We start from the raw sequence: 27,046 nt of genomic DNA, 5'->3' as shown, positions 1-27,046 counted from the left end.
AAAAAAAACTATTTGGTAAAAAATCTCAAACAAAAATATCAAAATCCAAAAAGCAATTTTAATAACAGACACCAGAGTCTGTGGCTATGGAGCTTCAGTAAACTGATAAACCTTTCAGTATTCAAATGTTTAACAGCTCCTTGCCATAGCCAATCTTGTCTTTCTCAAGCACCACCAGTAGGTACGTAAAAAGCCCATCTATCTGTTTTCCTGCTACAATATCTGCTTCTCTCACAAGCAATTCCAGAAACAACAGTTCTGCAAAACTCATTCTCTTTCTGATAACTTAAATCTAGTTGCTTAAAGTTCATTGTTTTATTGATAATTTCTCTTCTATGGCTTTGTTGATGCTAGGCTATTCAAGCACTTGCTGTAGTAGTATCAGTTATAATAGCTTTGCTTTTACTTATAGTAGGTTATCTGGTTTAAACCATGAAAACGGTTCGTTAGGAGGACCAAAAGTTAGGAATTTGAAGATTTTGCCTTGTGGGTCTATGGTAAATTGGAAAAAACATAAGAAGAAACAAGTGGGTTTTTGTGGTTATGTAACAAAAAGCTTGAATCAGGTGACGGTTGTGAAGGGGAAGCCAAGGAATAGGTTAACCTCTGAGGGAGTTATAGGGGAGTTGAAGTCGTTTTCAGACCTGAATTCTGCTCTTTCGTATTTTAAGTCATTGGCGGAGTTGCCCTATGTTGTTCACACTACTGAAACGTGTAATTACATGCTTGAAGTTTTAAGGATTCATGGCAGAATTGAAGATATGGCTGTTGTATTTGATTTGATGCAAAAGCAAATCATAATTAGGGATTTGGGTACTTATTTGACCATATTTAAGGGTCTTTGTATAAAGGGTGGTATTCGACTTGCACCATTGGCACTTGAAAAGATGAGGGAAACTGGGATTATTTTGAATGCTTACTCGTACAACGGATTGATCCATTTGATACTTCAATCTGGGTTTTTTAGGGAGGCTTTGGTGGTGTATAGAAGGATGGTCTCAGAAGGTATTAAGCCTAGTCTGAAGACTTATTCTGCTCTCATGGTGGCGTCAGGGAAGAGGAGGGATATTGAAACAGTAATGCATTTATTAGAAGAGATGGAGAGCTTGGGATTGCGACCTAATATTTACACATTTACCATATGCATTAGAATTCTTGGGAGGGCTGGGAAAATTGATGAGGCATATGGGATCTTGAAGAGAATGGATGAAGAGGGATGTGGACCTGATGTTGTAACTTATACTGTTCTGATTGATGCCCTTTGTAATGCTGAGAGACTTGATCAGGCTAAGGAAATTTTCTTGAAGATGAAAGCTAGCAGTCACAAGCCTGATCGAGTAACCTACATTACTTTGTTGGACAAGTTCAGTTATTGTGGTGACATGGATGCAGTAAAAGAATTTTGGAGTCAAATGGAAGCTGATGGTTATGCTCCAGATGTAGTTACTTTCACCATACTTGTGGATGCTTTATGCAAAGCTGGGGATGTTGACAAAGCCTTTGGTATGTTAGATGCCATGAAAAAGGAAGGGGTCTTGCCAAATCTTCATACTTACAACACTTTGATTAGTGGACTTTTGAGGCTGCACAGGTTAGAAGAGGCATTAGAACTTTTCAGTAATATGGAACCTCTTGGTGTCCGACCTACTGCTTATACGTACATCCTTTTCATCGACTATTATGGAAAGTCTGCTGATCCTGGCAAAGCTCTTGAGACTTTTGAGAAGATGAAAAGTAGAGGTATTGTTCCAAATATTGTTGCTTGCAATGCATCTTTGTATAGTCTTGCTGAAGCTGGTAGGCTTGGAGAAGCTAAAACCATGTTCAACTGGCTTAAGCACAGTGGACTTGCTCCAGATTCAGTAACCTATAACATGATGATGAAGTGCTATAGTAAGGTGGGGCAAGTAGATGAAGCCATTAAGTTACTCTCTGAGATGATGGAAAATGGATGTGACATTGATGTAATTGTAATTAATTCATTGATTGATTCACTTTACAAGGCTGACCGAGTGGGTGAGGCATGGCAAATGTTTTGTAGAATGAAGGATATGAAGCTTGCTCCTTCAGTTGTGACTTATAATACACTACTCGCTGGACTAGGGAAAGAGGGTAAAGTCCAAAAGGCTATTGAATTGTTTGATGGTATGGTGGATCATGGCTGTTTTCCCGATACAATAACTTTCAACACACTTCTGGACTGCCTCTGCAAGAATGATGAGGTTGATCTCGCCTTGAAAACACTTTGTAAAATGACAGCAATGAGTTGTAGCCCTGATGTTCTGACTTACAATACTATCATTTATGGTTTAGTGAAAGAACAAAGAGTTAATGATGCCATATGGTTCTTCCATCAGATGAAGAAATGGCTCTACCCGGATTATATAACTTTGTTTACCCTTATTCCTGGTGTTGTGAAGGATGGGCGGATTGAGGATGCTCTAAAAATCACTGAGCATTTCGTTTATCAGGTTGGGATTCACACTGGAAGTAATTTTTGGAAAGATTTGATCGGAGGGATCTTGACTGCAGCTGGAACAGACAAAGCCGTTTTATTTGCTGAAAAATTGGTTTTCAGCAGGCTTTGCCAGAATGACTCTGCACTGGTACCTATAATAAAGAGTTTGTGTTGGCAGAAGAAATCCCTTGTTGCTAAAGATGTATTTGTGAAGTTCACCAAAAATCTGGGAGTTATGCCAACACTAGAAACATATAATTATTTGATTAATGGGCTTCTTGAAGTCCATGCCCCTGAAATAGCAGTGAATCTTTTCAAGGAGATGAAAGACGCTGGTTGTGCCCCTGACGTTTCTACCTACAACTTGTTACTTGATGCTTATGGGAAGTCTGGGGAAATCAATGAACTTTTTAAGTTGTATGAAGAGATGCCTTCTAGGAGGTGCAAGCCTAACACCGTAACTCACAATATTGTTATATCGGGTCTTGTGAAATCTAATAGTGTGGATAAAGCTATGGATTTATATTATGATCTCGTAAGTAGTGATTTCACTCCCACACCATGTACATATGGCCCTCTTATAGATGGACTTTCAAAGTCAGGAAGATTGGAAGAAGCAAAAAAGTTGTTCAAGGAGATGGTAGACTATGGATGCAAGCCTAACTGTGCAGTGTATAACATTCTTATAAATGGATTTGGGAAAATAGGTGATGTTGAAACAGCTTGTGAGTTGTTTAAACAGATGGTTAAAGAGGGAATAAGACCAGACTTGAAGTCCTACACTGTTCTTGTTGATTGCCTTTGCATATCAGGTAGAGTGGATGATGCTCTGCACTATTTTGAGGAACTAAAGCTCAGTGGCCTTGATCCTGACTCATTTTCATACAACTTTATGATCAGCGGGCTTGGAAGATCGGGGAGGATCGAAGAAGCTCTCTCTCTCTTTGATGAAATGCAGAATAGAGGCATTAGTCCTGATCTTTACACTTACAATTCCTTGATACTCAGTCTTGGCAGTGTTGGAATGGTGGAGGAAGCAGGGAAATTGTATGAAGAACTGCAACACGTAGGTCTTGAACCTAATGTGTTCACATATAATGCTCTCATTCGAGGGTGTAGTAAGTCAGGAAATCCCGACTCTGCCTATGCAGTCTACAAGAAGATGATGGTTGGAGGATGTAGCCCCAACCCCGGAACATTTGCTCAGCTTCCTAATCAATCTTGACGGAGCTGGGATCCTCAGAGAGCCAGTAGTTGTAAATATTATTGACATCAAAACTGCCGCAGCAACTAAGCTAATACTTTAGCAGTTCAGGATCTATCCTTGCCACAGCAGATTCAGCCAACTTTGTGCTTACATTCAGGCAAAGACAGTAAGCCACTGTCCATAAGAAACTGTAAATATTTACTAGCCGTGTGCATTTTGTATGTTTGTGTAATGTTAATACAAGTGAATTCGTTAATTGTTAAGTACTTCTGATGCTATTATACCTTGTTGTTTTCCTGTGATGTAGCAGTAATACATTGATTTTGTAAGTGGAGATATGTAAGAATTAACATTTTCTATTAATATTTTGCCAAATTTACTTCAACTCAATGGGTTAAAGGGTTCAAAATCTCAACTTGATTTGGGTTGAATTAAGTTCCACATGCTTTCATTAACTTCTTGTTAATGAGAAAATTAATATGATAACAGTGAAAAAAGGCAATACTAATACACAATGGTAAAAGCTGGCTGGGAAATTGCCAAAATGTCAAGTGTAGTAGGTTTGAATTCCAAATACATAAAAGGGTATTTTGGTAATTGGAGGGAGTCTTGTTGCCAAACTATAAAAAATATCCACCATTTTAAGGCTAATGCCAAGGTTCTTTCTTAGCAACAAAACAGAAAACAGTAGCCATTTTTCTCCTGCCTTTTCTGAATTCTGCACCATCTTTATCTCTTTCTCCCTCTTTCTCTAAGCCAATAATGGCCCAGCTCAGCTGTACCATAATATTCAGTAAAACAAAAACAAATGAGAGAAGGCAAAGAAAGATGGATGGATGGATAGACACAAGACATTCACTCTTTCTTGTGTGTCTTCATTTCTCCTCCAACCACACCTCTCTGTTTTCCAAAACAACATCACCATTCACCAACAACAACTATTTCGTATTTCCTTAAATACCCTTTCTGATTATTCCCTTCTTCAATGTCTCTTTCTTCACGACTCTCTCTCTCCGTTCTTCATGGGCCCTTTGGCCTTCTTACCTTTACATTCTACCTGTTTCAGAGAAATTTAACAACAAAACACCACCACATCTTTCGCAGAACCTTCCCTCACTATATATTTTCTTACCTTTTTTATTTCTCTCTCTTTAACCTTTTTTCTCCTCTTTCTAACTTTATCTCCTCCTTTAATTCGGTTTTGTTTCTTCTATTTCTTTCTCAATCTAATTACTTTCGATCTCTGTTTTTGAAGTGGGTTTGCGTTCTTTTCTTTTTTAATACAAATTCTTTTTCAAAAGAAGCAATTTTGGGAAGGCGATTAATAGACTTTTCATATTCTTTATGCAAAAGTTTCATCTTTTGATCTGGGAATAGGTGGTGGTTGTTTAATTTTCAAGTTTTTGTCTCAAAATTCAATTTTGATGAAAAAGATGAAAAGGGTTGCTGGGAATTCTCATCATCAACCATATTTGGTTGATGAAGAAGCTGGTGCTCGGTTCAAACAACAGAGGCTACTGCAGGAGTATTTAGAAGTTCAAAAGGTTAGTCTTTGTTTAATATAAAATCTTATTTTGGTTTGTTTCGATTTCCTATGATTGTATGTGATTTGAAATATCCTATTAATTTTTATGGATACTTTGCTTGTGTTATTTCCTGTATGGTACAGGGAAAATAGTCTAAATAGAGTATGAATTTTCAGTTTTATGTTTTTGTTTCAACATTGTAAAAATATTGAGCCAAATGATTGCATTAAGCTTTTGATTTGTGGAAATCAAAATGTTAAGTTGAAAAGTTCAGTGATGTTATATTCCTCCTTAACTTCAGTTCCATATGGGGCATTAGAACAAGGTTGAGGGCTTTGATGGTTTCTATATGTTTACTTGTTTTGGTTTTAATTATAATTTATTTTATTTGATCTTGCCTATCTTATATAGGAATTTGTTTCTAAGAAGAAAAAGTTGAAGATAGCAAAGCAGAAGAGAGAAATTCTTTTGGCTGAAGTTCGGTATGATCTTTGTTTCCTTATAGTTGCTTGATATTCATTGTTTTAGAAAGTAAAATCCAAATAAAGTCTAATAGGTTTGGTATTTTTGTTGTAGGTTCTTGAGACAGAGGCATAACCGTCTGAAGAAACAATCTCCTGAACTTGAAACTGAGGAAAATCCTGTTGGACCACTAAATTCACATTCACAAAGCAAATTGCTTGCTGAAAATAGGAGCTTTGGTGTTAGTGAAAATGTTGTGAAGAACTCACCTCCTATTCTTAATTTAAACCAAAATTTGGTAATGAAGTGTAACAATTTGGGATTTAGAATTCATATCATATTCACTATGCTCTTTATTGGCTGTATTTGTGTTAATATCTAATTTTATTTCTCAGGGTGATGAAGATTGTTACAGGGGAAGGAAAGAAGAGGTTGTTTTGGATCCATTGAGAGTAGAGGAGAAGCGAAAGAATTGGATGATCAATGAGAAGAGAGTTGGGAAGAAGAAAATTTCATGGCAAGATCAGGTTGCTTTGAGGGTCTAATTTTCTAATATACAATTACAGAGAAAATACAAAATCTTTGTGCAAGGAAAAAGTGGCATTATTATAGTTGATCATTCATCTTTATACAGTGTTTTCTGATTTATTTATCATTATTATTTTTTTTTCTCAGCTTCAACTCCTACAGAAAAGTTTGATAAGTTAGCTCATATGAATATAGTGATATTTTCATTGACCAGGTCAATATTTTTGCTTCTCTCCTATATTTGTGTGTTTTATATTTAATTGATTGGGAAAACCTGTATGAAATAGTTCTATACATCTAAGTTTTGCATCCACAGGCACCTATAAAATAATGATACATCACCTGGGATGTAAAACTTGAGATACATAGCATTACTTAACCTGAAATTATGACTGGGAAACAAAACATAATTTATGTTCTTTATTGGCTTCTTATCGGTGTGTCAAATCAAATGCTTTTGAAATATGGTCTCTGTTTATGGTTCTGGCTACCTCATTCCATTCCATTTTGCACAGTTAGAAGATAATGGATGGAGATAATTGGAGTTGGTGGTGTTAAAAACTATAAAGGATATATGGTTTGGCCAGCAGGCAAAGGTTTTGCATCCGCTTGAATGTGCTAGGATTGATGAGTGTTGCGGCTGAATACACCACAAGTGAGATGGATATTGGTAATGGAACACTCTAGCAAACTATCTGCTCTTTTTTTTTTTTGCTTGCCATGGATTGCCACGGGGTACACTTACAAAATTCCTTTTTCGTTGTGACAATAATTGGAGAAGTCTAGTAAAGCAAGCTACAACTGTTCAATTATAATTATTAAATATTACACCATCTATTCTGTAGAAAACATTTTCCAGGGACCAGTTAAAAGGTCAAAAAAATGCTATTATCACAGTAATATTTGGCTCCTGGAAGGCATGTTATTTTGATTCAAATCGAAGAATCCGCAGCTTAGATGAATATTGCCAATAGGGCACCCAGCAGCACACAAGTTGGCTATCCCTACTGAATAAATTGGTATCCCACTAGGTCGACGACCTGTCATACTCTGTATGATCGTTATATTCTTCTTTGAACACACTCTATCTGCTCTACTTCCTGCATGTTCATTTCGCCATGTGGATTGTGGCGTTCAATCAAAGCAACAATATTTATGCATCAAACAAGAAATGTGTAATATAATGCATACATGATATACATTGACGATCTTGAAGCTATATATTTGATGTATGGTAGACTTTTCCTTTCATTATTACCATGATTAAGAATTTTGCGAGGTGAGATGGAAACTGTTGTGTTTTCTGCAGAGAAATCTTCTGAAATCTGTCCATATTTAGGACCTGAAACACTTCAAAGAAAAGAGGATGATCAATTGAATATAATAAGATTGATAAAAGTAGTTTAACAGAAAACAAAACTTTAATATTTTTCATGCATGCAAATATTTGCTAGTGGGTGAATTCTGACATTAAATCAAAAGAAGCAATTTGTTTTCCAAAGTGAAGTACATAATCTGAAAAAGAAACATATATGGGATAACTGAACTAACCGTCTGGAAAAGAAAGCAACAAGAAGCCAATTATAAGTATGGTAACAACTGGAAACATAATTTCTCATTGTTGCTACCACAATCTGTTTTTCTATGTTTCAGGAATATAAGAGAAGATTTTTACCGACGACATTACTTTATCACATTCAGTATGACAGAGGATAACTGTGGCTAATCACTAAGATTACACCAATCATCCAAAATCACTCAATCAATCAATTCTCTGATTGAGTGTAATAATGCTACCGTTTTGCACAAGGACAATCACAACGTTGGCATTTGACAATTATATTATCTTATTTTATGCAAGATTGTGTTGGAAATAATATTAATAATACTATTCCCCCCAAAACTTATTCCAGATCTCATATCCTTTTGTGTTATCATATGTGGTGTTAGTATGTAAATAAAGTAATGATACATTGAATAATATGACAATAGCTGTATGATTTGAGAACTGAAATTTGGAGTGAATATCTGGGATGAGTAGTATTCTTCACGGCAAAACAAGCAATGAATTTTCTTGTATATTTACTTTACATCGGTTTTAGTTTTCCTGTTATTGGTTCTCCATTGATGGGTTTAAAGCCAATCTCGTATAGGAATTTGTTCCTCATTTCTCTCTGGTTGTGGTTCAGGTTATAGCTATTCCCGTATTGAGCAACTGGTATAATTTTGTCAAGTTTTTTCTAATATGATGTAATTTGTCCAAATTTAGTTTCTCCAGCTATTGGATTACTATTTATTTCTTTCTTTGAAGAAATTTAGAATTTCAAAATTTAGCAGGGTTTACTCATTTTACTATCCCTGAGTAATTTTTAAGTGAAAAACGATCCAACAATTATCCATAATTATTAAAAACCTCCCCTGAAATTACCAAAACCCCTGTAAAATATCATAAAACCCTAAAAATATTAGAAATCCTTCTACAAATATCAAAATAAAGTAACCAAGCGAAAAGTGTTCACTTTCTTCGCCTATAAGGCTATAACCACTGATTAGCTGGTTGGCGTCCAGCAGAGCAGAGAAGGAAAACTTTAATAAAATATGGTAGAAACATTGATTGGCAGAAAATGTGAGACTGCTAATATTAGATGCAGTTCCAATAACTGGTAAAAACTGTACAAGCTCTTGAAGTTTGTAATGTTGTAGTATTGTCATTCGTCAAAGATAAACACACACCAGCATGAGCAATGAATTTTCTTAACATTTCATTAAATCTTTTTTTCGTTTTTTGTGGTGGACCATCTACAAGTACACATATTTGATCTCTGATTTTCAAGCAAAGGAAGGATTCTTGTATCTTCCAATCGGAGGGGGCCGCCCAATACAATATGACATTGTGATACAATGGCAGCTGCTTTTGATTCAACTTTCTTCTGATTTCGAATCAGTGTCAGTTAATCTGGATTGTGAGGATTGGTCACTGCCGGATGACGCCGCCTGGATGGGTTTCTTGAACTGCACTATGATCATAGTCATATTGTCACATCCCTCGCCGCCTGCTGTTGATGGCGCCAAGCACCTATCGAGCACCCTCTCGCACACCACAGAAAGCTTGCTTTCCTGTATGTTTTAAATTGTTTAGTGCTAAATAGGGTGAGGTAAAATGAAGAGTCATTGCTGCATAATTCAGACATTTCGTACAGACAATTCTTTATGTGAAGTTCAAATCAAAAGCATCTCAGCTCAGACTCTCACCGAATGTAGTTGTTCATGAATAAAATCCACTAATTGCTGGCTTGACATGCAATCCCTGAGACAATGAACAGAAACATCATTTCAAAACTGAATTCAACCTCAACACAACCTTCCTTACTGCACAAAACTTGTCTATTTCTTCCCATGTTGTACACATTCTTCAGAAGTGAACAGTATCATTAAATATTTGTAACTTTTCAATAGATTTCTATGGTTATTTTGATACACGGGGTTCAATAACCCTACCAAGTTCATTTTGAAGTTAAACAATTTATCGAAACGTTGTAACATGTTGAACATCAGCATTTTAGTCTGTGAACATGTCCGATAACTACAAAATTAAGGGGATGGCTTCATTTCTCTGGAACCTTTTTTAAATCAGGCAGGTTACAGTTACCCTGTTTTGTCTCTCTCGTAGAAATGAGATAACATGATTACTTAACACGCAAATATCTTCTACTCTTAAACTAAATTGGAAAGACGTAAGATGCTTACCAGATTCCATCACATGCTAGCACAATGAAATCATCATCATCACACAGCTCAACCTAAAAGAGAACACAAAATGAAACAAATAAATGCCTACGGTCAAACAAGGGAGTTTCTGGGAAATTAGAGGTAGTCTCAAATATCTAAAGTGGAACCAATCTTCCAGATTTTTTTTTTTTTTTTTTGGTGCTTTTTCTTTTTATTTTAAACTGATTTATAATAATATTAAAAAAAAAAGAGGAGGGGGGGGGGGGGGGGGGGGCGCGCGGGCGGGCAAGGTATATATGTATCAATTGAGAAAATAGTAAATATTGCACAAAGAAGAGAGTATTTACAGTGTTTATGTCTGGATTGGCAGTAACAATCTGCTTTTCAGCTGGCAAAAATTTATTTTGCTTAAATTCCATGTCACCTGCAATTGCAGCAGAACAGTTTGAAGAACTGAAACTACAAGACAAACCTACTCATCTGTGCACATATGTGCTTGGTATCACTTAACATGCCTACATATATGAATGAGTCAAATTTACTTCTAAACTGAAAGATTATGGCACTAGCCTTGTGCTCAATGCAATCAGAATGCCTTCTTTAGGAAAGCCCAAGATTCAACTCCATAACTTCTCAAATTACAACTTAAGATAAGGTGAGAAATCCCAGGCAAGAAATGAGCAACTGCTCATGCTACCAAACATGTTGTTGCAAAAATAGAAGAACTATTTAACTAGAGTTAAATGTAGGAAAGTGAAGTACCTATAGCTCTTGCAAGATTCAAACTACCATTCACTCGTCCAGCATGTATAAATCCACCGGCTTTTAATATCCTTTCTTTTTCAGCTTCAAGATCAGGTTTGTGATCTCTTGAGAGATTATAAGCCTGCATATAATAAGATATATTAAAAACCATTAACACGATTTTCAATCAGAACCTAGGGGAAAAAATCTATGAAAATACATATGTCCAATGCCCAAAATCTAAGCACCATGACCAGTCTAACAATTACTGATCAAGTTTGGGCAAGAACAATAACTACACATGATGCAGAAGCAACAACAATGAGATAGTTTCACTATCCAATTAAAAATAATACAAAAATAACTTGCTTTCATATAATCTGAACTGAAATATACCTAAAACATATTTCACTCAATTGAAAATTACCTGTCCCTTTCTAGATATCACACAGCGAGAATCACCAGCATTTGCAACAATGAGTTGATTTTTTCTGATAATTGCAACACAAGCTGTGCTCCCAGAAGTTGGTCCAGCGAAGTCAGAGTGAGGACCCTAATACAGTATTAAGGTAAGTTTAATTTACAGAATAAAACAAAAAATTAGACGAAAGTTTTGACAAAAATCTTGGCAACACATTTATGAGTCATGATTCATGCAGAAGATGATGACGATGAAAAGTTGAGGGTGTTCCTTTCCATAAAAAATAAAAATAAAAATGCATGAAACAGTTGCAGCCAGTTATAATAACTTGCTCTATTAGAAATTTCACCACTATTTACTATAAGGTAACTTAAAAAAAAAATTAACAGGTTTCTGATTAAATTATAGGAACTAAGAAAGATAAACATAAATGAATTCTGATGAATCGGATAATGCAGTATAAAACTAATAGATTTCTTACTAAGTATGACTTACCAAAAAAATTAAGAAAAAATCCAATAAAAAAATTATGAATTACCATAAGAATTGCTACACCTGATCAATATGAAGTTTGGTTAGTTCGGCCAATTCACTGTAGATCATGATAAAAAGAATAATTTTAATGTAATTATTTCAGTTATACCTCCTCAAAAGCCCAATCATCAGGTTGATCATTACCATCACTACTTCTTGGAGACCATATCAATCCTTCTATCATGCCTGTAAACTTATTTATTTTATCTCCCAAAACAGCTAATTCTCTCCATCCCCTTTGTCCACGCATCATCTCATCCATTCTGCGCAAGCAAAATAAACTTGCTGAACACGAACATAAAATTATCATAGATACAAATATTCCACAAAACAATAAGACCTCACAATAGTGATTAATGATAAATCAGTGTCATATTTATGTAACAAAATCCACAAGAACAAAATGGATACAACTCTTTCACTCAGAATCACACAACTAGATTAAAAGAATTTTTAAAGACAAGTGAAATGGAGCAAGAAACTCATGTTGTTAACCTGAAAAATGCTCTCTGAACAGAAGATCCTATATCTCCAGCTTCATACACCTCATGCTTGAGAACTTGTTTGTGAAGGAACTTCGCACAAAACTTTGCAACCACCTTACCTGCATCAAGTATCAATAAATGCTAGTTATTACAATCAAATATGCAAATTTTACATGAATATTTGTTCATGAGCAAAATAGGTTCATGCCACATACTGGTGTGATGAATATCTGAAATAGAATGAACTTAGATTATAATGTCTCTTGCCAGCAGAGTCAGTGTAAGGGAAGGAAAACTTTTAAAAGTAGTTTTCTTTCTATATACCCCAAATAAATCATCATGTACTAAACTAAAGCCTTCAGCTAGTTCAAAAGCTTCAGAGACCATCGCTGGTAAAAAGCTTGAAGATTCACTATCAAAAAGGGTACCCCTTCTTGCTATACTAAATAAATTAATAATTTCACTGTCTTTCCCTGAGGTTTGACTGAAATATAGGAAAACCACATTTTTCAAGTTTTTCATCAGCAACCACATAGTTTTCAGAATCTCAAGGGAAGTCCTTTGACAAATCTTTCAAACATCACGTTCTGTCTATATTGTACACAAATTTCAGGAGAGGTCAATGAATTTACTCTAAAATAAATTAAAACACATTATGAGATTTCTATATAGCTATATACTTTTTTTGAAAAAAAAAAATCTTGGTTAGTAACTCTGAGACCATGAACTGCTTACAACCTATAAATTTTCTCCTTGTTATGTCACAAATTGACTGCAAAAGAAAGGGGAAAATAAAAAAAAAAACCTGCCAGAAAGGCAGTACAGTTCTGGCACGCCACACATAATTAAATTATACAAGTAACACAATAAAAAACTAGGATAAAACTTGAGCTGAAATGATCCACAAGCATAAGTCAAGACTAGTGAAGAAGCCAAAAAGACCATTTATCATACATACAAACTACCTGAATGGTACAACTCTTACCTCCATGGCCATCATAGACACCAAAGAAAGAAGTGGAATCATCCAGATCAGGATATGCCGCATGCTAAGAAAACAAATAATAAGTCAGTATGTAACAGCAGACACCTCTAATATTATGAAGAACTTACAATAAACCTATAATTCTAAAAAAGTATTAATACTAATAACATGAACATCAAAAATCATTTGAGGTAAAAATAAAAAATAATATAAAAAGGAAAAAATAAAAGGCCAGATATAATGTCATGCCCACACTCAGTCCAGTTCTGTACAATGATTAACTGTGAATAAAACACTGATTTCAACTGCCCAGCAAGGACAGTGGTGGAAATTATAAGCTTTTAGAGACAAGTGAATATGATGAGAAAGAATCACTTAAGAATAAATAACTATCAACTTGTATACATTAAATAAACCCCGGGCAATCAAATATTCAAACTTCTATATAATTTAACAGGAAATATAAATGATTGTATTGTATTAGTGAAAGAAAAGAAAAAATACAAATTCTAAATAGTAACTCACAGCATCTTCCATGGTGGCACGCCACCCTTGCATGGATGATAAACCATATCTGAGCCTATCATTTTCACCATCTTCTGAGAATTTCTCAGTCTTGGGACTGCTGAGATATATACCCATCTCTGTGTAAAATCAAACAAAAAAATCCCAATCAACACATAAGAGAAGGACCCTAACATTGCAGCCCACAGGAAAGCTAAATGCAGCCTGAAGAACTAATTAAAAAACTAGTAGTCCCTAACATCATAATAGTCATAACTTCAATGTTCAGTTTGGTTTCAAAAAGGCAGGTGAAAATTACAAAATTTACTCATCTATCTAAATTTGCTATAATAATAGGACCCTGATGAGCCAAAACAGGCTCCCAAATAAACATTAAGCAAGTCAATAACTGTGAATCATAAATTGGACATCCAATAAGTCACCTTAGGTTTCAAACTCCAGTTCATTTGTTTTCTCAGAATCCCAGCGGTTGTTAACAGGCATTTCTTTTTATCAAATAAAATTGAAACAGCTGAGATCACAACTTTAAAATTGAAACAAATAAAGCAACGATCCAGAAAAGTAACAATTAAAGAACTAGAAAACATTACAAACAAATTTTTAATCAAAAACTCAACTTGAACAGTAAAACTAGAAAGCCCAGAAGACAGTAAGAAAGTTATGAATGATCAAAACAAGATCTACATGAAGGAGAATATGGAAATAAAAAACAGAAAGGTTCGAGTTTAAATTAAAACACAAAAACAAAAACAACAATCATCAATGAATATAAACTCAGAACCAATTACGCAGATGAAATTGACATGTAGAATTCAAAAACACAAGATTCAGACAGGAAACGGTGGAACAGAAACTTAAAAGGGTACTCACTTACATGCACAACTGAGATGTCAGTACAGAACAGAAACGATGAGACAAACAAAAACTTGGGGTAAAACCAAGAAATGAATAATTCCCAAAACTAACAAACACCAGAAGAAAGAACTTTCTGGGAATCTGATAGAGAAAAGAGAAGATATTTCGATGACAAGAGCAAGAATAATTGAAGAAAGAGACGGTACATAAACAGAAAGTTCAAGAGAGAGAAACAAGGATCTTAAGAAAAAAGCAGGAGACTATTGAACCAGTTAAGGCCATTTCGCAGGTTTTTTACTCTAATTATCTCTGTAGCAGACAGTAACTTCTCCTTCTCTTCTATGTAAAGGAAGAAAATTTAGTCGAGTTCATGATTGAATTTAGAAAATAAGTAACTGAATGTGACGTCCAACCATTCAAAATGAAATAAAATAATAATATATATTTAAAATTACTAAAAATTACCCTAGTAAATAAGTTAAATCACCGAAATTATCTTGCCATCCTGAAATTAGAAAATAAAAACATTCTTCTTTACCATGTTTCAAAGTATTAGGTAATGAAAAACATGTCTTTTATGAAAAAGTCAGTTCTGCTGGAAACGAGGACACTGTTATGAACGGGAGGCGCCATCGCGAGGGATCAACTCCAAAGACTTACAATTCTAAACCACCTGTGAAGTCCTTCCTGTCATTTCATCAAAGACTGTTTCACCACTTCCACCAAACAATGAGTTATATGAGTCCCTACAAATGCCGAGAGTGAGAAAAAAGTATCGTATTTAAGACGTGTATTAACAAACTGGTGTACATTTTCTATTCAAAGATGTCTGTTTCAGGACAGTTCATAGGTTAAAAGTTACCACCTGTATAATGCTCATTTTGCTGTTAAGGCAAAAATACTATATTTCTAGTTTGTGTCACAAATTGGAGCTAGATTTCACTTTCTAATGCAACAAGAGATAAAAGATGAGACAACTAAATTTGGGATATCTCTTGATCTTACTAAAAAATGGATGAAGAAGATAAGCAATGAAAAAAATATATACCAAGCCTTGTGGCAAATTTCACCTGGTCATAGTATTTACATAAGAAAAACAGTCATAGAAAGGTCAAAACTCTGTTTCACCTTCCATTCTAGCCATTGACAAACGTGTCTATATCACTAATCCTCAATATATCTTCTTGTTTCTTTATTTTCTATTGGTAGTCTTCTATTTTTGATGTTTCAAACGTCTAAGAGAATTAATTACTTAATTAGAATATAAGATACATATGTACTGTTGAGAGTTGAAAATTCCCATTTGAAGATGGGACAAGATAATGCCTTCATCCTCCCATTCAATATTAATTACAAAAGTGGAACTAGTCAAGGTTGCCAGTACCATTTCTGTCGGCCGAAGTTGTGTATATACACAAGAAAATGCAGACAAACTCTACAAATTTGTCTTCATCTTTTGACCCTGTTCCAGTAACCTGACCATAGTCTTATTTCGCAGCATATAGATTTTTACAGTATCAATTTATAATGAAAAGAAAATATTTTAATGAAATTAAAGAGCCAACTTAAAAGAAGTTTGGCTGGCACGCACATAAAGCGTGCGATATATTAAACATAAAAAAAAAAGTTGATGTCCAGAGAGTGAAAGTATTTAATCAACAGTTTTTGTTTTCTTCTGTGCTGGAGACTTGCTAAACAATGAGAGTGAAAAGTAGCAGGTACACAATAATATCAACTCACCTGGGCATCCTTTGGCAGCCTTCAAAGCAGCTTCAAAGAAACGTTAATAGCTTAAGATTTAACATTTGACATTATATATATAATGGGTAGGTTAGGGTTTAAACTTTTACTTGCAGCCACTACTGTTTGTTTAGTATAATAAATGAAAAGGGATATAATAAACTAGTTCATTCCTTTGAGGGCATCACAGGATACACCTAGTTTTCATTGTTATTTTAAGGTTATGTCTCTCTTGCTTTCTCTACGTGGGCATATGATTTCAGATGGATAAAAACAAATCATGTCACTGAATGCAAATCTGCAAATGCAATATTATATTGCAGGGAGTATAATAGGTTATATGAAATCTTTGAACTATTATGCAAAGTTAATTAAAAAAAGAAGAAAGAGAAAGTTGTATCAAATCTGTGGGCTGACTGTTTCCTGATACATGAGATCATCAACCGTCAAATGTGAAACACGTACGGTATTATTGGCGACTTGGTGTGGCCATGTGAGCAAGGATCCATTTTTTACGATTGATCAACATCTGAAGAGAAAATCAACACCACAGATTTGTTGTACCAAGTCCAAAACTTTCCAGTCCTTTAAAACCATTTGCTAAAACGAATATTGACACTTTGACAAAGAGTTTTGGACACAATCCAATCAAATTTGAGCTTGATGTTGAATATTGTCACGGATTGGGAAGATGGGTTCACCACAGTTCACCAGCAGTAACTGCTACTTATTTTTCAAGATTTGCAATGGAATGGTCGTTATCAAATCTTAAAACATCCAGCTATGCATTAATTGTGATGGTGACCTACATATTATCAATTATCTATTTGGGGCCAAGAAATACTTCTAAAAGCTCTTGGCGCGTTCGTGTAAGGATAATATTATTAACAGTTATCTAAAATTGTATCAGAAAAGTAAGAAAAGGCAAACCTGTTTGCAGCTAGAGCATTTGCATCTGAATACAAGAAGCTAATTCAAGTGAATAAAATTTGAAGCAAAAGTAATATTAAGTAAATAATATTGACCTGATATTGTGCTTTGAACTGGCATCTACTTAGGCCAACACATTTGATTCTTCCCCTATTGCCCCAGCCAAAAATTTGTGATATTTTCCATCTACCTCTATTAAACTGCACCCAGCAGTTTTAATAATGCCCGTATCATTCATCATGTATCTCCATCTGTTTGCTTCTTCCCATTGATTGCAGGATGCATATAAGTTAGCAAACATCATAAGCTCCCCGTCGCTCAAGTATTGAGCTGGAAGAAATCAGCCTTACTACTTTATCTCCGGTCTCAAGATCCTGATGAATCACACAAGCACTAAGCAAAGCACCCAAGATGGATTCTGTTGGCTCAAATGGCATAGCTTCAATCAGTTGCATTGCACAGTCAAGAAACCCGGCACGTCCCAGAAGATCAACCATACAACCGTAATGCTCTAACTTAGGTGTAATTCCAAACTCCTTTTCCATACAGCTGAACAGTTCACAACCCTCTTGCACCAAGCCCACATGGCTACAAGCACTAAGCAGGCCAATGAAGGTAATATCATCAACCTTTATACAACCATCTTTCATTAAGCCAAAGAGTTTGAGCGCAGATGCCCATAACCATGAAGAGCTAGCCCGGAGATATGGCATTCCAACAGATATATCCTTAACTTGGGACTTATAGAACACCTCTAAAGCGTGTTGTATGCTACCACACTTGGCATACATATCTATTAATGCTGTGCAACATGGGGGCTGAATGCAAGCCCTTTTCTTTAGCATATATAGTATTCTTGCGCCGGTTTCCAGAGATCCGAGATGGGCACATGCAGATAGAACACTAGTCGTGGTAAGATAATCAGGTTTGCAGTTTCCAGCTTCCATTCATCAACAAAGCAACTACTTCAGAGTAGATTTGGCAATGTAAATACGTGATTATCGTGTTCCATGAAATGACATTTTTAACTGGCATTTGCTTAAACATTTCACAAGCTCTTCCATTTCTTTAGCATTAGTAAAGCCAATATCATTGAGTTCCATGAAACAACATCTTTAACAGGCACATATCGAATATATTTCTTGCAGAATGCATCCTCCCCATCCTTGCGAACCCACAGATCATGATATTGAAGATGCAAGATCCTTTGAAGGCATTGAATCAAACAATTTCATAGCAGAATCATCTGCCACAAGAAGCAAACGCACTTACATTGAGTTCCATGCAACAATATCTTTCTCAGGCATCCTATCAAACACTTATAAGCATCATAATACATCTTAAACTCCCAAACGTTTCCAACAGAGCTGTTTGCACAAAGACATGGCCACAAAAACCAGCTTCATAGTTGGCCATGAAGCATTAACCCAACAGAAGAACTACAAAGACTGCTGCATGCTTTCAATAAAACTGGAAAAGAATAGTTATCGGCATGTATTCCCAGTTCTTGCATATTATATATGTCAGAATAGCTTGTTCTGCACTTCCTTGCGTAATTATTCTTAACAAGCTTATTCCAGTAACTCAAATCAGATGAGGTTGACTTACGAATGTGTTGCAGGCTAAGAGAGACATTTCAAAACACAAATCAATGAAGCAAAACAGTTCAGATTATGCGAGATGTAACTAAAAATTAAGTATAAAAGCCATCAACATCCTGAGAGGATAAGGTGATAGTGATAAGAACTAAAGAAGCTAAAGACAAAGTTCATTATCCAATTGGGCTCTTCCATAGTGGCCAGGTGATAAAAAATGGTACACATGAATCCAGAATATAATGTAATAACAAGATCACAATGATCCTATTCTTCTCGAGCATCCCAGGTAGGAATAAACTGATAGCAACTAGGAATACAACCATTATGTTTCTCACTTGAAAAAAAAATAAAAAAATAAAAAATATACAACTCAATTAAATTAAGGCTGCTCCTGGTCCATTGATAAAAAAATGTAACGTAAAGAGGACAAAATTGGGAAATATAGGAAGTATGCTAACTGTTGTGACCCTGGTTATAGGATAACTTGACAACTTCTCTGCCTAAAGGGCTCCAATTTGAATCAAGCGAGTAAACTTTCACAGGCCTGAATTTCAGCTCCTGGGCCCCCAACAGTTCTTCCCCAGAAGGGCTGGAACCAATGCTCCCCATAGCGCATCGAAGATTGTTTTCCGGAAAGAATCATCTTCCACCTTCTTCAGAACTTCCTTTACAACCCTGAAGTCCAAACTTCGAGCTGCAACCAACTTTCCAACCACCTTACCAAGTTATTTGGTGCTTTTGGTACATCTATGCAAATATCATCTAACAGCGAGCCGTATAGAAGACACCCGGTTCCTATGTCTCTGGTCGTCAGACTCTTACCTGCAAGAACTCGAGAAGCTTTATGACTGGTTCCACAATGGAGGGTTCTTTTCCAGAGCAAGGGCAATGGCTTCTCTAACAACCCTAGGATAATACGCTGGGGTTTTAGTTCCTACACACTGTAGCGCTTCATCGAGAATTCGAACACTGAAATATTCTTCAAGCAAAGAGATGGTTTTTCTTTTGAAGATCTGCAGATTTAGTTTTGTGTGCAGCTGCCATTGCTTCCAGGAGATGTGTTAGCGATGCAGCAGGCACAACAGGCTTGGCATGCTGAGAGAGTAAACTTTCACAAGCGAATTTCGGCTCCTTGGGCCCACAACAGTTTCCCCAGAAGTGTTGGAAACTGATGCTCCACATAGAGCATCGAAGACTGTTTTCCGGAAATAATCATCTCCCACCTTCTTCAGAACTTCTTTTACAACCTGAAGTCCAAACCTCGAGCTACAACCAACTTCAACCACCCTACCAAAGTTATTTGGTGCTTTCGGTACATCTAGCAAATATCATTAACAGCGAGCCGTAGAAGACACCCATCCTATGTCTCTGGTCGTCAAGACATTCTTTCCTAGCAAGAACTCGAGAAGCTTTATGACTGGTTCCACACATGGAGGGTTCTTTTCCAGAGCAAGGGCAATGGCTTCTCTAACAACCCCAGGATAATACGCTGGGGCTTTTAGTTCCTCTAACACTGTAGCGCTTCATCGAGAATTCGAACACTGAAATATTCTTCAAGCAAAGAGATGGTTTTCTTTGAAGTCTACGAGATTTAGTTTGTGTGCAGGTGCCATTGCTTCTCTAGGAGATGTGATTAGTGATGCAGCAGGCACAACAGGCTTAGCATGTTGAGAGAGTAAACTTTCACAAGCTTGAATTTCGGCCCTTGGGCCCAATATAGTTCTTCCCCAGAAGTGTGGAAAGCATGCTCCACATGCAGCATCGAAGAATGTTTTCGGAAATAGTCATCTCCACACTTCTTCAGAACTTCTTTTACAACCTTGAAGTCAAACTTCGAGCTACAACCAACTTCCAACCACCTCACAAAGTTATTGGTGCTTTTGGTAAATCTATGCAATATCATCTAACAGCGAGCCGTATAGAAGACACCCGTTCCTATGTCTCTGGTCGTCAAGACATTCTTACCTAGCAAGAACTCGAGAAGCTTTATGACTGGTTCCACCATGGAGGGTCTTTTCCAGAGCAAGGGCAATGGCTTTCTACAACCCCAGGATATAATAGCTGGGGCTTTTGCCTCTAAACACTGTAGCGCTTCATCGAGAATTCGAACACTGAAATATTCTTCAAGCAAAGAGATGGTTTTCTTTTGAAGATCTGCAGATTTAGTTTTTGGTGCAGCTGCCATTGCCTTCTCAGGAGATGTGATTAGCGATGCAGCAGGCACAACAGGCTTAGCTGCTGAGGAGTAAACTTTCACAAGCCTGAATTTCGCTCCTTGGGCCAACACAGTCTTCCCAGAAGTGTTGGAACCGATGCTCACAATAGCAGCATCGAAGACTGTTTTCCGGAAATAATCATTCCCACCTTCTTCAGAACTTCTTTTACAACCTTGAAGTCCAAACCTCGAGCTACAACCAACTTTCAAACCACCTCACCAAAGTTATTTGGTGCTTTTGGTACATCCATGCAAAATCATCTAACAGCGAGCCGTATAGAAGACACCCGATTCCTATGTCTCTGGTCGTCAAGACATTCTTACCTAGCAAGAAACTCGAGAAGCTTTATGACTGGTTCACACATGGAGGTTTTCCAGAGCAAGGGCAATGGCTTCTAACAACCCAGGATATACCTGGGGCTTTTAGTTCCTCTACACATGTAGCGCTTCATCGAGAATTCGAACACTGAATATTCTCAAGCAAGAGATGGTTTTCTTTGAAGATCTGCGAGATTAGTTTTGGTGCAGCTGCATTGCCTTCTAGGAGATGTGATTAGCGAGTGCAGCAGGCACAACAGGCTTAGCATGCTGAGAGAGTAAACTTTCACAAGCCTGAATTTCGGCTCCTTGGGCCCCAACAGTTCTACCAGAAGTGTTGGAACGAGCTCACATAGCAGCATCGAAGACTGTTTTCCGAAAATAATCATCTCCACCTTCTTCAGACTCTTTTCAACACTTGAAGTCCAAACCTCGAGCTACAACACACTTTCCAACCACCTCACCAAAGTTATTTGGTGCTTTTGGTACATCTATGCAAATATCATCTAACAGCGAGCCGTATAGAAGACACCGGTTCTATGTCTCGGTGTAAGACATTCTTACCTCAAGAACTCGAGAAGCTTATGACTGGTTCCACACATGGAGGGTTCTTTTCCAGAGCAAGGGCAATGCTTCTCAACCACCCCAGGATAATACGCTGGGGCTTTTAGTTCCTCTACACACTGTAGCGCTTCATCGAGAATTCGACAACTGAAATATTCTCAAGCAACAAGATGGTTTCTTTTGAAGATTGCGAGATTTAGTTTTGGTGCAGATGCCATTGCTTCTCAGAGATGTGAGAGCGATGCGCAGGCACACAGGCTTAGCATGCTGAAGAGTAAACTTTCACAAGCCTGAATCTTTTGGCATCCTTGGGCCCACAACAGTTCTTCCCCAGAAATGTTGGAACGAGCTCCACATAGAGCACATCGACAGATGTTTTTCCGTAAATAATTATCTCCCGCCTTCTTCAACGAACTTCTTTATACAACCTGAAGTCCAAACCTGAGAGATACAACCAACTTTCCAACCACCTTACCAAAGTTATTTGGTGCTTTTGGTACATCTATGCAAATATCATCTAACAGCGAGCCGTATAGAAGACACCCGGTTCCTATGTCTCTGGTCGTCAAGACATTCTTACCTAGCAAGAACTCGAGAAGCTTTATGACTGGTTCCACACATGGAGGGTTCTTTTCCAGAGCAAGGGCAATGGCTTCTCTAACAACCCCAGGATAATACGCTGGGGCTTTTAGTTCCTCTACACACTGTAGCGCTTCATCGAGAATTCGAACACTGAAATATTCTTCAAGCAAAGAGATGGTTTTCTTTTGAAGATCTGCGAGATTTAGTTTTGGTGCAGCTGCCATTGCCTTCTCAGGAGATGTGATTAGCGATGCAGCAGGCACAACAGGCTTAGCATGCTGAGAGAGTAAACTTTCACAAGCCTGAATTTCGGCTCCTTGGGCCCACAACAGTTCTTCCCCAGAAGTGTTGGAACCGATGCTCCACATAGCAGCATCGAAGACTGTTTTCCGGAAATAATCATCTCCCACCTTCTTCAGAACTTCTTTTACAACCTTGAAGTCCAAACCTCGAGCTACAACCAACTTTCCAACCACCTCACCAAAGTTATTTGGTGCTTTTGGTACATCTATGCAAATATCATCTAACAGCGAGCCGTATAGAAGACACCCGGTTCCTATGTCTCTGGTCGTCAAGACATTCTTACCTAGCAAGAACTCGAGAAGCTTTATGACTGGTTCCACACATGGAGGGTTCTTTTCCAGAGCAAGGGCAATGGCTTCTTTAACAACCTCAGGATAATACGTTGGGGCTTTCAGTTCCTCTACACACTGTAGCGCTTCATCGAGAATTCGAACACTGAAATATTCTTCAAGCAGAGAGATGGTTTTCTTTTGAAGATCTGCAAGATTTAGTTTTGGTGTAGGTGCCATTGCCTTCTCAGGAGATGTAATTACTGATGCAGTAGGCGCAACAGGCTCATCTGGTGCTGCAACAAGGTTCATCAGATGGAAATGGAGGATGTTTCGTGTTAAGGTCAGAGCATAAAAGAGCACACATGGGACAAAATGTAGGCTCCAGCACAGCCTTATTAATAATCAATGAGATGACACCCTGCCATGCAAACAGAATCCTCAGTTTTGCTTACAACAAGAACATAGAAAAGGATAACTTGCTGCTCATCAAGATTTTCAAGAAATGTGATAAAAAGGTACCTTCAAAATATCTGGGGTTGTAATTCCAGAGTCAATCAACTGACCCTTGAGAGCATCAAACTTCTCAGGGGTCAATTTGTTCAGTATACTGCACAATAAGTGGAACAGCAGTCATGATAATTCTATAAAGCAATCAATGCAGGCAATTTTCTGAAAGACACTGCAAACAATCCTTCTCCACAAAGGAGCTTTCCAATAGACAATCCTTATTATACATCATCACCAGAATTTTTTTGGGAAAATGTATCATATGTATCATACGAACTGTGACGTAATATATCGGGGGAGCAATTACCCTTTAACAGTCTTCAGAACACGTTCCTTGTCAGAGAGATTTCCCCTTCGAGCTGACCATGGAACTTCAGCCTTAATTAGAGCTGGAGCAGGTCCCACCTGGTTTCCATAGAAGATTGGAACTATGTCATATAGAAGCCAAGAATGCATGCTAAGAGACTATGAACAAAACTAAGGTTCTTTTCAGTAACTTTTGAAACATGATCACCTTTTAATCTTTAACAGATAACATCAAAGCAATTACAACCCACACCACCCATCTACTATACTTGATCACTTGTACCATTAACAGAAAGAATTCAACCAACATTTTATATGCTCCCCGTCCCTCAGCTTCTCATCAACAGAAAAATAAGTGTTCCCCATCCCTCAAAAGAGAAATGAGTGTATTTTTAAACTACATTTTTTCTGTGATTATGAAACTGAACCTCCTACTCATCACTAACAGCATCATAATCAATTCATATCAAGTTCAAATTTCATCAAACCAACAAAACTAAAAATTTCTACAGTTATAAAAAATTTGAAGAGATTGTAAGATTTATTTTAAGACATCTGCTAAGAATATGTTACCCCTTGGTTAGAATTGATTTGAGCCCTTGCAAACTGAAAATTTAGTTGGTCCTCACGAGCACTGAATTCTTGCGGCTTCGACTCAAATCGACTGGAATCCTTCTCTTCTCCAGCAGATCTAGTACGCCAATCACGGTTGACAGTCTCGGAATAACGACTTTAGCACTGAGGTTGCAGCTAAATAATAGATAAATAAATAAAATTTCTAGACAGCCATAAAGTTACAGAGAATAATTATTAGAGAGAAGTATCGAATCCTTGAAAAAAGGAACACACAGAACAGGTTGAAACCACAAAGTATCATGTTCACAACAAATAATTTTGTACCAACTGATAAAAGCATTATTATTCCCAATTAAAAGTACTATTAGGAATACAATAATACTAACCTAACAAATCTCTCTCAGTAACTCTTCTCACTAATCTCATGTGGGAGTTTATAATTAACTTGATCAAATGAGACCTATTATTAGACAGACGAGACTAGCAGTCCCTAACATCATAATAGTCATAACTTCAATGTTCAGTTTCGTTTCAAAAAGGCAGGTGAAAATTACAAAATTTAACTCATCTATCTAAATTTGATGACCCAAAACAGGCTCTCAAATAAACCTTAAGCAAGTCAATAACTGTGAATCATAAATTGGACATCCAATGACTCACCTAAGGTTTCAAACTCCAGTTCATTTGTTTTCTCAGAAGCCCAGCGGTTGCTTAAGGCATTTTATTTGATCAAATAAAATTGAAACAGCTGAGATCACAACCTTAACATTGAAACAAATAAAGCAACGATCCAGAAAAGTAGCAATTAAAGAACTAGAAAACATTACAACAATTTTTAATCAAAAACTCAAGTTGAAGCCCATAAGATAGTAAGAAACTTAAAACGGTACTCACTTACATGCACAAATGAGATGTCAGTACAGAACAGAAACAATCAGACAAACAAAAACTTGGGGATAAAACCAAGAAACAAATAATTCCCAATGTTATGCCTAGAAAAGTAGGGTTGATGCATAACTCTATTAGCGTAAGTGGTCAGAGCTTAGATAAGTCTAGCAACCATTTATACGCAGTCACGTCGCACCCTGACGCAAACAGCATGCTTCTGCCAGTACAGTAGGTGTGCGTCAGGCTAGTGAAAGGCTGGAGGCGATCCATGTGTCTAATCCCTGCAAGAGTCGAGTAAATCACTAGAGCAGGTGAATAACGGGACGCAAGGAATGATTTGTACGGCAATCTGACCCACTCCCTGATTTAGTAATCATTACCTCAGTTCATCCCACTATAAATAGAGGGTTCCTCTCCCGTTTGTGAGATTGGCTAATTTCTCTCTAGAATAGCATATATACTCTCTTTCTCTCTCTCTTATAATCTCTTGTAAATTAGCTCGCTGAACGCGACTTGATCTTATATATTAATACGATACCAGTAAACGTAGGATTTGCTTATTTAAGCATCCGAACCACTTTAAAGACTGTTCTTCATTTTCTATTCAATTCAATACCCCCATACACGTGTGTCATCTGAGTCAACTCAACATTTCCCACGTGTGTTTAGTTGGTATCAAAATCATGCATCAGCACCCAAAACTAACAAACACCCAGAAGAAAGAATTTTCTAGGAATCTGATAAGAAGAAAAAAAAGATATTTCGATGACCAGAGCAAGGATAATTTGAAGAAAGAGTAGAGGAGGAAAAATAACCCGTCTAGCCCGACTCGGCCCGCGGTGGGTTATGGAAATTGGCGGGCTGCGTTAGGCCCGCCTCTTGGCCAAAAAAGCTGGCCCAACCTAGGTAAAAAATCTGAAATTTTTATAATTGTATGTATTACTAATGGACTAGTAAGATAATACACGCCAGAAAGTTGTAAAGTGGATTGGTAAAAAATTTTAAGAAAAAAATGAAATTTTTTAGCTATATGCCAATCATTTTCTACCAAATAATGAGGACCTATATTATTTGCTACAAAATAACTAATTAAATTTGCATAAGGTAAACATGAATCACACATTAAATAAGTACTATTTCATCTAATAGGCATGTCTAATGCAAAAGTTATAGGAGACATATTTGATTTTATACAAGCATCTTGAAATTAAGCATTTCTTCTATTACTACTAGTAATCCAAGCTAAAGAATCCCTAATTCTATCAATATTATTTTTAATTTTTTTCATACCACTTTTCATAATTAAATTAATAATGTAACATGCACATCGTTAGTGAAAAAACTTCAAATTGTCATAAAAAAGAAAATTAATTTTAAAAAAATCTATAACTCTACTATTAGCACTTGCATTATCTAAAGTTAAACTTATCACTTTATGAACAACATCATAATCATCTAAAACTTCAACAATTTTATTATAATTTGTTGACCATCATGATCTACATCCATTAATCTAAATCCCAATAAAGATTTATTTAATTTACACTCGTTATCAAAATCATAACTAGTCACACAAATATAATCTTGTTTAGCTCTACTACTCCAAATATCGGCAGTTAGAGCCCACTAACATGACAACTATGTATTTTATTTTTTAATTCTAATTTCATTTTCCCAAACAATTTTATTAAATTATTTCTAGTTGCAATTTTAGAATAACTTTTAAGTCCCGGAAAAAATGAATTTTTAATAAATCTTTCAAAATATTTATCTTCAACTATATTAATA

The 27,046-nt window shown here is 36.5% G+C and overlaps 3 protein-coding genes and 1 pseudogene across 4 annotated transcripts; 2 read left to right on the top strand and 2 right to left on the bottom strand.

Annotated features, from left to right (window-relative positions):
• Nucleotides 1-81: 81 nt before the first annotated feature.
• Nucleotides 82-3,921, top strand: LOC116138115 (pentatricopeptide repeat-containing protein At4g31850, chloroplastic). 2 transcript variants are annotated; one of them, XM_031423855.1, is made up of 2 exons: nucleotides 82-3,270; nucleotides 3,359-3,598. In XM_031423855.1, the coding sequence occupies exons 1-2, from the start codon at nucleotides 336-338 to the stop codon at nucleotides 3,457-3,459; spliced, it is 3,036 nt and encodes a 1,011-aa protein (XP_031279715.1). In that variant the 5' UTR covers nucleotides 82-335; the 3' UTR covers nucleotides 3,460-3,598. The 2 variants fall into 2 exon arrangements, with proteins under 2 accessions (XP_031279715.1, XP_031279714.1); XM_031423854.1 differs by having other exon boundaries at nucleotides 82-3,921.
• A 417-nt stretch (nucleotides 3,922-4,338) lies between these two features.
• Nucleotides 4,339-6,726, top strand: LOC116138089. The gene is made up of 6 exons (XM_031423820.1): nucleotides 4,339-5,209; nucleotides 5,603-5,673; nucleotides 5,768-5,951; nucleotides 6,049-6,180; nucleotides 6,329-6,395; nucleotides 6,697-6,726. The coding sequence occupies exons 1-5, from the start codon at nucleotides 5,090-5,092 to the stop codon at nucleotides 6,359-6,361; spliced, it is 540 nt and encodes a 179-aa protein (XP_031279680.1). The 5' UTR covers nucleotides 4,339-5,089; the 3' UTR covers nucleotides 6,362-6,395; nucleotides 6,697-6,726.
• A 2,069-nt stretch (nucleotides 6,727-8,795) lies between these two features.
• On the bottom strand, nucleotides 8,796-14,776 carry LOC116138075 (probable protein phosphatase 2C 60). Its single transcript, XM_031423795.1, has 11 exons — nucleotides 14,479-14,776; nucleotides 13,605-13,723; nucleotides 13,080-13,143; nucleotides 12,105-12,213; nucleotides 11,719-11,872; nucleotides 11,082-11,207; nucleotides 10,673-10,796; nucleotides 10,258-10,334; nucleotides 9,929-9,981; nucleotides 9,434-9,488; nucleotides 8,796-9,298 (listed from the first exon to the last, which is right to left on the bottom strand). Exons 2-11 carry the CDS (start codon nucleotides 13,719-13,721, stop codon nucleotides 9,101-9,103), a joined length of 1,077 nt encoding a protein of 358 aa, XP_031279655.1. The 5' UTR covers nucleotides 13,722-13,723; nucleotides 14,479-14,776; the 3' UTR covers nucleotides 8,796-9,100.
• Nucleotides 14,777-17,230: 2,454 nt separating this feature from the next.
• Nucleotides 17,231-19,050, bottom strand: LOC116138164 (annotated as a pseudogene).
• Nucleotides 19,051-27,046: the final 7,996 nt, after the last annotated feature.

Source organism: Pistacia vera, unplaced genomic scaffold (genome assembly GCF_008641045.1).
Source record: "Pistacia vera cultivar Batoury unplaced genomic scaffold, PisVer_v2 Contig338, whole genome shotgun sequence".
In the NCBI taxonomy this organism is placed as follows: Eukaryota; Viridiplantae; Streptophyta; class Magnoliopsida; order Sapindales; family Anacardiaceae; genus Pistacia; species Pistacia vera.
This window is presented reverse-complemented; position numbering and strand designations above follow the sequence as displayed.

Excerpts from the sequence above, each read along its gene's own strand:
- LOC116138115 (XM_031423854.1), top strand. The coding sequence starts at position 336 with ATGGCTTTGTTGATGCTAGGCTATTCAAGCACTTGCTGTAGTAGTATC.
- LOC116138089 (XM_031423820.1), top strand. The coding sequence starts at position 5,090 with ATGAAAAAGATGAAAAGGGTTGCTGGGAATTCTCATCATCAACCATAT. Across the intron at positions 5,674-5,767 it reads ATTCTTTTGGCTGAAGTTCG|GTTCTTGAGACAGAGGCATA; the intron begins GTATGATCTTTG and ends TTTTTGTTGTAG. Across the intron at positions 6,181-6,328 it reads AAATTTCATGGCAAGATCAG|CTTCAACTCCTACAGAAAAG; the intron begins GTTGCTTTGAGG and ends TTTTTTTCTCAG.
- LOC116138075 (XM_031423795.1), bottom strand. The coding sequence starts at position 13,721 with ATGGGTATATATCTCAGCAGTCCCAAGACTGAGAAATTCTCAGAAGAT. Across the intron at positions 12,214-13,079 it reads TGTCTATGATGGCCATGGAG|GTAAGGTGGTTGCAAAGTTT; the intron begins GTAAGAGTTGTA and ends TACTTGATGCAG. Across the intron at positions 9,489-9,928 it reads CTAGCATGTGATGGAATCTG|GGATTGCATGTCAAGCCAGC; the intron begins GTAAGCATCTTA and ends TCATTGTCTCAG.